Source organism: Artemia sp. Qi Xiang Cuo, chromosome 6, assembly GCF_049724085.1.
Source record: "Artemia sp. Qi Xiang Cuo chromosome 6, ASM4972408v1, whole genome shotgun sequence".
NCBI lineage: Eukaryota > Metazoa > Arthropoda > Branchiopoda > Anostraca > Artemiidae > Artemia > Artemia sp. Qi Xiang Cuo.
The window spans coordinates 46,529,907-46,542,567 of NC_142799.1; the positions used below are offsets into that span (position 1 = coordinate 46,529,907).

A 12,661-nucleotide genomic window follows, 5' to 3' on the forward strand; every position below is an offset into this window, starting at 1 on the left:
TAAGTGGGATTATCCGTAGAACACGTTTTAAATTTTTGTCAGGGATGTGGGATTATTTGTAGAACACGTTTTTAAATTTTTCTCAGGGAAGTGGGATTATCTGTAGAACACGTTTTAAATTTTTTCTCAGGGAAGTGAGATTATCTGTAGAACACGTTTTAAATTTTTCTCAGGGAAGTGGGCTTATCTTTAGAACACGTTTTTAAATTTTTCTCAGGGAAGCGGGATTATCTGTAGAACACGTTTTTAAATTTTTCTCAGGGAAGTGGGCTTATCTGTAGAACACGTTTTTAAATTTTTCTCAGGGAAGTGGGATTATCTGTAGAACACGTTTTTAAATTTTTCTCAGGGAAGTGGGATTATCTGTAGAACACGTTTTAAATTTTTCTCAGGGAAGTGGGCTTATCTGTAGATCACCTTTTTAAATTTTTCTCAGGGAAGTGGGATTATCTGGAGAACCCGTTTTAAATTTTTTCTCAGGGAAGTGGGATTATCTGTAGAACACGTTTTAAATTTTTTCTCAGGGAAGTGGGATTATCTGTAGAACACGTTTTAAATTTTTTCTCAGGGAAGTGGGATTATCTGTAGAACACGTTTTAAATTTTTTCTAAGGGAAGTGGGATTATATGTAGAACAGGTTTTTAATTTTTTCTCAGGGAAGTGGGATTATCTGTAGAACACGTTTTTAATTTTTTCTCAGGGACGTGGGATTATCAGTAGAACCCGTTTAAACTTTTTCTCAGGGATGTGGGCTTATTTGTAGAACACGTTTTTAAATTTTTCTCAGGGAAGTGGGATTATCTGTAGAACACGTTTTAAATTTTTTCTCAGGGAAGTGAGATTATCTGTAGAACACGTTTTAAATTTTTATAAGGGAAGTGGGCTTATCTGTAGAACACGTTTTAAATTTTTGTCAGGGTAGTGGGATTATCTGTAGAACACGTTTTAAATTTTTTATCAGGGAAGTGGGATTATCTGTAGAACACGTTTTAAATTTTTTCTCAGGGAAGTGGGATTATCTGTAGAACACGTTTTAAATTTTTTCTCAGGGAAGTGGGATTATCTGTAGAACACGTTTTAAATTTTTTCTCAGGGAAGTGGGATTATCTGTAGAACATGTTTTAAATTTTTTCTCAGGGAAGTGGGATTATCTGTAGAACACGTTTTAAATTTTTTCTCAGGGAAGTGGGATTAACTGTAGAACACTTTTTAAATTTTTTATCAGGGAATTGGGATTATATTTATAAAACTTTTTAAATTTTTCTCAGGGAAGTGGGCTTATCTGTAGAGCACGTTTTTAAAATTTTCTCAGGGATGTGGGATTATATGTAGAACACGTTTTAAATTTTTCTCAGGGTAGTGGGATTATCTGTAGAACACGTTTTAAATTTTTTCTCAGGGAAGTGGGATTATCTGTAGAACACGTTTTAAATTTTTGTCAGGGAAGTGGGCTTATCTGTAGAACACGTTTTTAAATTTTCCTCAGGGAAGTGGGATTAAATGTAGAACACGTTTTAAATTTTTTCTCAGGGAAGTGTGATTATCTGTAGAACACGTTTTAAATTTTTCTCAGGGAAGTGGGCTTATCTGTAGAACACGTTTTTAAATTTTTGTCAGGGAAGTGGGATTATCTGTAGAACACGTTTTAATTTTTTCTCAGGGATGTGGGCTTATTTGTTGAACACGTTTTTAAATTTTTCTCAGGGAAGTGGGATTATCTGTAGAACACGTTTTAAATTTTTTATAAGGGACGTGAGATTATCTGTAGAACATGTTTTAAATTTTTCTCAGGGCAGTGGGCTTATATTTAGAACAAGTTTTTAAATTTTTATCAGGGAAGAGGGATTATCTGTAGAACACGTTTTTAAATTTTTCTCAGGGAAGTGGGCTTATCTGTAGAACACGTTTTTAATTTTTTCTCAGGGAAGTGGGCTTATCTGTATAACACCTTTTTAAATTTTTCTCAGGGAAGTGGGATTATCTGTAGAACACGTTTTAAATTTTTCTCAGGGAAGTGGGATTATCTGTAGAACACGTTTTTAAATTTTTCTCAGGGAAGTGGGATTATCTGTAGAACACGTTTTAAATTTTTTCTCAGGGAAGTGGGATTATCTGTAGAACACGTTTTAAATTTTTTATCAGGGAAGTGGGATTATCTGTAGAACACGTTTTAAATTTTTTCTCAGGGAAGTGGGATTATCTTTAGAACACGTTTTAAATTTTTTCTCAGGGAAGTGGGATTATCTGTAGAACACGTTTTTAAATTTTTCTCAGGGAAGTGGGCTTATCTGTAGAACACGTTTTTTAATTTTTCTCAGGGAAGTGGGATTATCCGAAGAACACGTTTTAAATTTTTCTCAGGGATGTGGGCTTATTTGTAGAACACGTTTTTAAATTTTTCTCAGGGAAGTGGGATTATCTGTAGAACACGTTTTAAATTTTTTCTCAGGGAAGTGAGATTATCTGTAGAACACGTTTTAAATTTTTCTCAGGGAAGTGGGCTTATCTGTAGAACACGTTTTAAATTTTTCTCAGGGGAGTGGGATTATCTGTAGAACACGTTTTAAATTTTTTCTCAGGGAAGTGGGATTATCTGTAGAACACGTTTTAAATTTTTTCTCAGGGAAGTGGGATTATCTGTAGAACACGTTTTAAATTTTTTCTCAGGGAAGTGGGATTATCTGTAGAACACGTTTTAAATTTTTTCTCAGGGAAGTGGGATTATCTGTAGAACACGTTTTAAATTTTTTCTCAGGGAAGTGGGATTATCTGTAGAACACGTTTTAAATTTTTTCTCAGGGAAGTGGGATTATCTTTAGAACACGTTTTAAATTTTTTCTCAGGGAAGTGGGATTATCTGTAGAACACGTTTTAAATTTTTTCTCAGGGATGTGGGATTATCTGTATAAAACGTTTTAAATTTTTCTCAGGGAAGTGGGCTTATCTGTAGAACCCGTTTTTAATTTTTTATCAGGGTAGCGGGATTATCTGTAGAACACGTTTTAAATTTTTCTGAGGGCAGTGGGCTTATATGTAGAACACGTTTTAAATTTTTTCTCAGGGAAGTGGGATTATCTGTAGAACACGTTTTAAATTTTTCTCAGGGAAGTGGGCTTATCTGTAGAACACATTTTTAAATTTTTCTCAGAGAAGTGGGATTATCTGTAGAACACGTTTTTAAATTTTTTCTCAGGGAAGTGGGATTATCTGTAGAACACGTTTTAAATTTTTTCTCAGGGAAGTGGGATTATCTGTAGAACACGTTTTAAATTTTTCTCAGGGAAGTGGGCTTATCTGTAGAAAACGTTTTAAATTTTTTCTCAGGGAAGTGGGATTATCTGTAGAACACGTTTTAAATTTTTTCTCAGGGAAGTGGGATTATCTGTAGAACACGTTTTAAATTTTTCTCAGCGAAGTGGGCTTATCTGTAGAACATGTTTTAAATTTTTTCTCAGGGAAGTGGGATTATCTGTAGAACACGTTTTAAATTTTTGTCAGGGAAGTGGGCTTATCTGTAGAACACGTTTTTAAATTTTCCTCAGGGAAGTGGGATTATCTGTAGAACACGTTTTTAAATTTTTTCTCAGGTACGTGGGATTATCTGTAGAACACGTTTTAAATTTTTTCTCAGGGATGTGGGATTATCTGTAGAACACGTTTTAAATTTTTCTCAGGGAAGTGGGCTTATCTGTAGAACACGTTTTAAATTTTTCTCAGGGAAGTGGGCTTATCTGTAGAACACGTTTTTAAATTTTTCTCAGGGAAGTGGGCTTATCTGTAGAACACGTTTTTAAATTTTTATCAGGGACGTGGGATTATCTGTAGAACACGTTTTTAAATTTTTTCTCAGGGAAGTGGGATTATATGTAGAACACGTTTTAAATTTTTTATCTGGGAAGTGGGATTATCTGTATAACACGTTTTAAATTTTTCTCAGGGAAGTGGGCTTATCTGTAGAACATGTTTTAAAATTTTTCTCAGGGAAGTGGCCTTATCTGTAGAACACGTTTTTAAATTTTTCTCCGGGATGAGGGATTATCTTTAGAACACTTTTTAAATTTTTCTAAGGGAAGTGGGATTATCTGTAGAACACGTTTTAAATTTTTATCATGGAAGTGGGGTTATCTGTAGTAAACGTTTTTAAATTTTTCTGAGGGAAGTGGGCATATCTGTAGAACACGTTTTTAAATTTTTCTCAGGGAAGTGGGATTATCTGTAGAACACGTTTTAAATTTTTCTCAGGGAAGTGGGCTTATCTGTAGAACACGTTTTTAAATTTTTCTCAGGGAAGTGGGATTATCTGTAGAACACGTTTTAAATTTTTTCTCAGGGAAGTGGGATTATATGTAGAACACGTTTTAAATTTTTTCTCCGGGTAGTGGGATTATCTGTAGAACACGTTTTTAAATTTTTCTCAGGGAAGTGGGATTATCTGTAGAACACGTTTTAAATTTTTTCTAAGGGACGTGGGATTATCTGTATAAAACGTTTTTAAATTTTTCTCAGGGAAGTTGGCTTATCCGTAGAACACGTTTTAAATTTTTCTCAGGGATGTGGGCTTATCTGTAGAACACGTTTTTAAATTTTTCTCAGGGAAGTGGGATTATCTGTAGAACACGTTTTAAATTTTTTCTCTGGGAAGTGTGATTATCTGTAGAACACGTTTTAAATTTTTCTCATGGAAGTGGGCTTATCTGTAGAACACGTTTTTAAATTTTTCTCAGGGTAGTGGGCTTATCTGTAGAACACGTTTTTAATTTTTTATCAGGGAAGTGGGATTATCTGTAGAACACGTTTTAAATTTTTTCTCAGGGACGTGGGATTATCTGTAGAACACGTTTTAAATTTTTTCTCAGGGAAGTGGGATTATCTGTAGAACACGTTTTAAATTTTTTCTCAGGGAAGTGGGATTATCTGTAGAACACGTTTTAAATTTTTTCTCAGGGAAGTGGGCTTATCTGTAGAACACGTTTTTAAATTTTTCTCAGGGACGTGGGATTAGCTGTAGAACACGTTTTAAATTTTTGTCAGGGGACTGGGCTTATCTGTAGAACACGTTTTTAATTTTTTCTCAGGGAAGTGGGTTTATCTGTAGAACACGTTTTAAATTTTTTCTCAGGGAAGTGAGATTATCTGTAGAACACGTTTTAAATTTTTCTCAGGGAAGTGGGCTTATCTGTAGAACACGTTTTTAATTTTTTCTCAGGGAAGTGGGCTTATCTGTAGAACACGTTTTTAAATTTTTGTCAGGGAAGTGGGCTTATCTGTAGAACACGTTTTTAAATTTTTCTCAGGGAAGTGGGATTATCTGTAGAACACGTTTTTAAATTTTTTCTCCGGGAAGTGGGATTATCTGTAGAACACGTTTTAAATTTTTTCTCAGGGATGTGGGATTATCTGTAGAACACTTTTTAAATTTTTCTCAGGGAAGTGGGCTTATCTGTAGAACACGTTTTTAAATTTTTCTCAGGGAAGTGGGCTTATCTGTAGAACACGTTTTTAAATTTTTCTCAGGGAAGAGGGATTATCTGTAGAACACGTTTTAAATATTTCTCAGGGAAGTGGGATTATCTGTAGAACACGTTTTAAATTTTTCTCCGGGAAGTGGGCTTATCTGTAGAAAACGTTTTTAAATTTTTCTGAGGGAAGTGGGCTTATCTGTAGAACACGTTTTTAAATTTTTCTCAGGGAAGTGGGATTATCTGTAGAACACGTTTTAAATTTATTCTCAGGGAAGTGGGATTATCTGTAGAACACGTTTTAAATTTTTCTCAGGGAAGTGGGCTTATCTGTAGAACACGTTTTTAAATTTTTCTCAGGGAAGTGGGCTTATCTGTAGAACACGTTTTTAAATTTTTCTCAGGGAAGTGGGATTATCTGTCGAACACGTTTTAAATTTTTTCGCAGGGAAGTGGGATTATCTGTAGAACACGTTTTAAATTTTTCTCAGGGAAGTGGGCTTATCTGTAGAACACGTTTTTAAATTTTTCTCAGGGAAGCGGGATTATCTGTAGAACACGTTTATAAATTTTTCTCAGGGAAGTGGGATTATCTGTAGAACACGTTTTAAATTTTTTCTCAGGGAAGTGGGCTTATCTGTAGAACACGTTTTTAAATTTTTCTCAGGGAAGAGGGATTATCCGTAGAACACGTTTTAAATTTTTCTCAGGGATGTGGGCTTATCTGTAGAACACGTTTTTAAATTTTTCTCAGGGAAGTGGGTTTTTCTGTAGAACACGTTTTAAAATTTTTCTCAGGGCAGTGGGATTATCTGTAGAACACGTTTTAAATTTTTTCTCAGGGAAGTGGGATTATCTGTAGAACACGTTTTAAATTTTTTCTCAGGGAAGTGGGATTATCTGTAGAACACGTTTTAAATTTTTTAAAAGGTAAGTGGGATTATATGTGGAACAGGTTTTAATTTTTTCTCAGGGAAGTGGGCCTATCTTTAGAACACGTTTTTTAATTTTTCTCAGGGATGTGGGATTATCCGTAGAACACGTTTTAAATTTTTCTCAGGGCTGTGGGCTTATTTGTAGAACACGTTTTTAAATTTTTATCAGGGAAGTGGGTTTATATGTAGAACACGTTTTAAAATTTTTCTCAGGGAAGTGGGATTATCTGTAGAACACTTTTTAAATTTTTCTCAGGGAAGTGGGCTTATCTGTAGAACACGTTTTAAATTTTTCTCAGGGGAGTGGGATTATCTGTAGAACACGTTTTAAATTTTTTCTCAGGGAAGTGGGATTATCTGTAGAACACGTTTTAAATTTTTTCTCAGGGAAGTGGGATTATCTGTAGAACACGTTTTAAATTTTTTCTCCGGGACGTGGGATTATCTGTAGAACACGTTTTAAATTTTTTCTCAGGGAAGTGTGCTTATCTGTAGAACAAGTTTTAAATTTTTTCTCAGGGAAGTGGGCTTATCTGTAGAACACGTTCTTAATTTTTTCTCAGGGAAGTGGGATTATCTGTAGAACACGTTTTAAATTTTTTCTCTGGGACGTGGGATTATCTGTTGAACACGTTTTAAATTTTTTGTCTGGGACGTGGGATTATCTGTATAACACGTTTTAAATTTTTCTCAGGGAAGTGGGCTTATCTGTAGATCACGTTTTTAAATTTTTATCAGGGAAGTGGGATTATCTGTAGAACACGTTTTAAATTTTTCTCAGGGAAGTGGGCTTATCTGTAGAACACGTTTTAAATTTTTTCTCAGGGAAGTGGGATTATCTGTAGAACACGTTTTAAATTTTTCTCAGGGAAGTGGGCTTATCTGTAGAAAACGTTTTTAAATTTTACTCAGGGAAGTGGGATTATCTGTAGAACAAGTTTTTAAATTTTTTCTCAGGGAAGTGGGATTATCTGTAGAACACGTTTTAAATTTTTTCTCAGGGAAGTGGGATTATCTGTAGAACACGTTTTAAATTTTTCTCAGGGAAGTGGGCTTATCTGTAGAAAAGTTTTAAATTTTTCCTCAGGGAAGTGGTATTATCTGTAGAACACGTTTTAAATTTTTTCTCAGGGAAGTGGGATTATCTGTAGAACACGTTTTAAATTTTTCTCAGGGAAGTGGGCTTATCTGTAGAACACGTTTTAAATTTTTTCTCAGGGAAGTGGGATTATCTGTAGAACACGTTTTAAATTTTTGTCAGGGAAGTGGGCTTATCTTTAGAACACGTTTTTAAATTTTCCTCAGAGCAGCGGGATTATCTGTAGAACACGTTTTTAAATTTTTTCTCAGGGAAGTGGGATTATCTGTAGAACACGTTTTAAATTTATTCTAAGTGATGTGAGATTATCTGTATAAAAGGTTTTTAAATTTTTCTAAGGGCAGTGGGATTATATTTAGTACACGTTTTATAATTTTTATGAGGGAAGTGGGAGTATCTGTATAACACGTTTTTAAATTTTTGTCAGGGTCGGGGGCTTATCTGTAGAACACGTTTTAAATTTTTCTCAGAGTAGTGGGTTTATCTGTAGAAAAAGTTTTTAAATTTTTTCTCAGGGAAGTGGGATTATATGTAGAACACTTTTTAAATTTTTTCTCAGGGATGTGGGATTATCTGTAGAACAGGTTTTAAATTTTTCTCAGGGAAGTGGGATTATCTGTAGAACACGTTTTAAATTTTTCTCAGGGAAGTTGGATTATCTGTATAACCCGTTTTTAAATTTTTATCAGGGAAGTGGGCTTATCTGTAGAACACGTTTTTAAATTTTTCTCAGGGAAGTGGGATTATCTGTAGAACACGTTTTTAAATTTTTTCTCAGGGAAGTGGGATTATCTGTAGAACACGTTTTAAATTTTTTCTCAGGGAAGTGGGATTATCTGTAGAACAGGTTTTAAATTTTTCTCAGGGAAGTGGGCTTATCTGTAGAACACGTTTTAAAATTTTTCTCAGGGAAGTGGGCTTATCTGTAGAACACGTTTTAAAATTTTTCTCAGGGATGAGGGATTATCTGTAGAACACGTTTTAAATATTTCTCAGGGTAGTGGGATTATCTGTAGAACACGTTTTTAATTTTTCTCAGGGAAGTGGGGTTATCTGTAGAACACGTTTTTAAATTTTTCTGAGGGAAGTGGGCCTATCTGTAGAACACGTTTTTAAATTTTTCTCAGGGAAGTGGGATTATCTGTAGAACACGTTTTAAATTTATTCTCAGGGAAGTGGGATTATCTGTAGAACACGTTTTAAATTTTTCTCAGGGAAGTGGGCTTATCTGTATAACACGTTTTAAAATTTTTCTCAGGGAAGTGGGCTTATCTGTAGAACACGTTTTTAAATTTTTCTCAGGGATGAGGGATTATCTGTAGAACACGTTTTAAATTTTTCTCAGGGAAGTGGGATTATCTGTAGAACACGTTTTAAATTTTTCTCAGGGAAATGTGATTCATAATTACTCGTCAATAAATTTAGGAGGGAGAAATCTATGCAGTCTATGTCATTTGACTGATACACAGTGGACCGATTTCAGTAGTAATTCCGGAGCCAACATTTAAAAGTTCTGAATCAGTGAGAGGTAAGTAAGTGTTTTCAGTTATATAACACGACTGTTTAACTTAAATCAGCAGAGATAGGGAAAGGTTAAAGTGGTAACTACTCCCTAGAGGGGGCAGAGTGGAAACGGTTTGTAAAACTGAAAGATTAGTGCAAATTAAATCAAGAGTAGTATTGCCTTATGTAGTTGGGACATTAACGACCTTCTTTAAATTAAAAGCATTACATGTTGAATCAAGTCTTAAATCGTTTGCGTCACCCATCAGGAAAATTCCTACATTTGGGTATTTTGATAGTACAAAGTCAGCACTTGCATGTAATTTTTCGATAAAATTTATTTTGTCAGCGGATCTCTGATTAGGGGAGTAATAAAAACAACACAGGACAATTAAATTGAAAGGACGCGGCAAGACTTTAGCTCGAACACACACCCACATAATCTCATCAAAGGGAGCAAGACACGGACTTGAGATTTCACTTGGGTACAAGTCATTACGGACAAAGAACAGAATTCCGCCACCTTTCTTACCCAGAGGGTGGTTTTCTGGTCTGAATTTAATAAATTGAGAAAAATTGTTCATCTTTAACATGTACAAATTTTGAGCTTGAACTTCAGCAATAGCGATTACATCTTATCTATATATTTTAGAAAGGGTGTCTAATTCATTAAGTTTTTCAAAGTTAAGGCTTTCCACGTTGCTTAACAAAAGTGTGGGGAATCGAAAGCGACTTGTGAAGGTACCGTTTTTACACTTTACTTTTTTTTATATCACAGATGGTGTCAAGGGTTCTAGTGGAATTCTTGACGGGGACTAAACATTGATAATGAGAATAAGGGACAAGGGGATCAAATCCATCTTTTTCAAATACAATTGTATTTAATTGAGCAGGTACTAGCGGAGACTCTAAACAGCGGTAACTAAGTAGTGGTTGAGTTTGGGGTGAACTGGAGGAATCAAGAGAGATGAGGTTATTTTTGCTGGGGAATGGTACGAAGAGTACACGTTGAGTGGGTACGCATGGTGGTGGGGAATGATAGATGGAAGGGTAGGAAAATTTTGGAAAGCAGCTGGAGGGGTGGGTGGGTTTATCTTTGAAAAAAGAAGGATTGATTGATACTCAAGAAAAAAGAACGAATTTGTTATTTAAGAAAGTAGAAATGAAAGTAGAATAAGCAATCTTTGACATCCTCTTGATAACAAATTAGATGTGGTAGATCCACACCACTGGATCTATAGTAGTCTCCTATTACAGCCAATCAATTCACAATACCATTTTTTTCAAATAGAAAACGACGGAGTAAGTCAATCTTACTTCTGAATATTAAGGCAATTTCTGATTTTAGAAATTATATAAAATTTATAACAAAATATGATGTAATGTCTTTTAAGTAATTAAAATTATTAAACAAATTTCGATTTCCATTTTCAAAAAATATAGTTCCATCTAATTTACACAAGATTACATAAGGTAACCACAACTGAAACCAACTATTTGGTCTAAGCATAATCCATTTATTAAAATCAAACAGTTTGTGGTAACAATAAAAAATGATCCTTGCTAATAGTAATTCTCTCCCCCCCCCCAAACACAGAAAAAATATTACTTCATACATCGTTTCTACCTTGGTTTTTCAGATAAGATGATTTGCTGTACCCACGGTATTATTTTATTCTTTGTATTATACATAAACCTACCCAAAATATAAACGTAGTATTTTTACTACACGAATAGTCAGTTACACTCAAAATATGAGCCCCTCATTTAAGACCCCCCCCCCTGACAATGACACTGGATTTATGATTAACTAACCTTTCTTCACTCGGAGGAATACATTTGGATAAAGTGTGTAATATGGGAGCTATTCCTAATATTTAGGTTACCCTGAATAGGATATTAAAGCGAGCAGACAGAATGAAAAAGTTTCTTTTTAAATGAAAAAAAAGAACGACATTAAAACTGAAAATGGATACAAATGACCGAATTTACGACGGGGTCACCACTCCTTAACCCCTACCCATTACGCTAAAGTAAGACTAACTTCTCCATGCTTCAAGAATAAATGCTCTTACAGAAGAGCAAAAGGATTAAAAAACAGAAAAGAAGTGCTTCCAGAACAAAAGGGCTTATTTATTCGCATTTTCTTCAAACATTAAAACTTTTAGCTCAACCTTTTTGAAAGATAACTGGTAAATACTTATGTTGGAGTTACCAACTGGCTATATTTGTTGCCCTCTAAAATGCTTTTAAGAAACCCCTTGTCCAACTATAGCATGAACAGCGGTGGTTTAGGGGATGGCAGCCCCCCCCCTAATATGCAGGACAGCTTATATTCATTTCCAGCTTTAATGTTGCTCTTTACGTTCCCAGAAAGAAACTGACATAATAGGACTTAGGCTCATCATCTAAACTAAAAAATTAAAAGAAGAACTTAAAAGAAATCAATTGTTCAGCAGAACTTTTAACTCTCTTCGAAAACATCCTACTAGGTTATCTCAAAGGTCCCTAACCTGATGTTTGCTTCTGTATAATTATGCTTTTAAGTTTGTTTCATATAACTATGTACATTTAAGCTTTATATCGTCGTACCAAAAGGAGAGGACGTATCTTGCAATTTCAAAGTTTTACAAGATGAAAAAGACAAAAACGAAAAAAAGACAAAATGACAAAAAAGGCAAAAACAGCAAAAAGGTAGAAACATAGTATGGTTGGATTACCTCCAAAAGGAGAAACACAACACTCGGCCCTTGAGAAATATCTTGTAAGAAATTGCACCTCCACCTGCAATGGTCTTTCAAGGGCAGGTGTCCAATTATTCTAGGAAACAAAACTAGGGAAATAGTTGACTAGTGCCATATTAGGCCCACCTTTTTTCGTAGATTTTTTACCCTCAGACGTAAGTTTCTAGCAGCATTTAATTAATTTCATTCTGAATAAGGCTTACATTTACAAGGCCCTAATACGCATCGATTCATGCTTTTCTTTAACATCAATGCCTAAGTAAGGATCTTTTTATTCATCCATCCAAGACAAGGACTCGATAATTTTGCTTATTCGATACTGTTAGGTTTACTTACCGAAAATATCTTCATCCACTCCTAAATCGTCAGTAGTACAAGAGCTGTATAAGGACATTGTCATACTCTGTTCTTCCACTTGCTTTTGAAGAGCGTCAATTTTTGCTTCGTAAGTCTGTAAAAAAAAAGCGTCTTATCAGGGACTGTCAACAAAAACCTGACTGAAATACATATTATAAAATTTTGTGTTTCCTAATAAGGTTTTCAGTAACGAAAATGAGCCTACCTTTCAGCATTACAGGAATTGACAGGGGAAAAAAAGAGAAAGATAACACGCGCCACTGAAACAAAACCCAAGTTTTTTCTGTAATTAAAGGACTATTACAGAGACTATTTTAGACTTGTAAGTCAATGAACTTCTCAACAAGCTTTTAAAGTCTAAAAAGCGTATTTTCAAAACACATAACTTTTCATTATGAACATTTTAATATATACATCTGCTGCAGAGCTTATTTGGTTAGTAGGTTCGTATGGTTTCTAAGTGAGACATGGCTTTTCTATCCAGGAATAAGTTTGACTGACGCTCTGACTTTTATAATATGAAAAACAAGAACAAAGAACAAGAACTAAAAAACCTTAGATCCA

The 12,661-nt window shown here is 34.6% G+C and overlaps 1 protein-coding gene across 1 annotated transcript in view; it reads right to left on the bottom strand.

Annotated features, from left to right (window-relative positions):
• unc-104 (kinesin family member unc-104) overlaps positions 1-12,661 on the bottom strand; it is a 211,127-nt gene that overhangs the window by 76,840 nt on the left and 121,626 nt on the right. Inside the window, exon 15 of the mRNA XM_089090220.1 lies at positions 12,077-12,191. Coding sequence (XP_088946346.1) covers positions 12,077-12,191 — 115 coding nt within the window. The remainder of the gene's footprint in view (positions 1-12,076; positions 12,192-12,661) is intronic.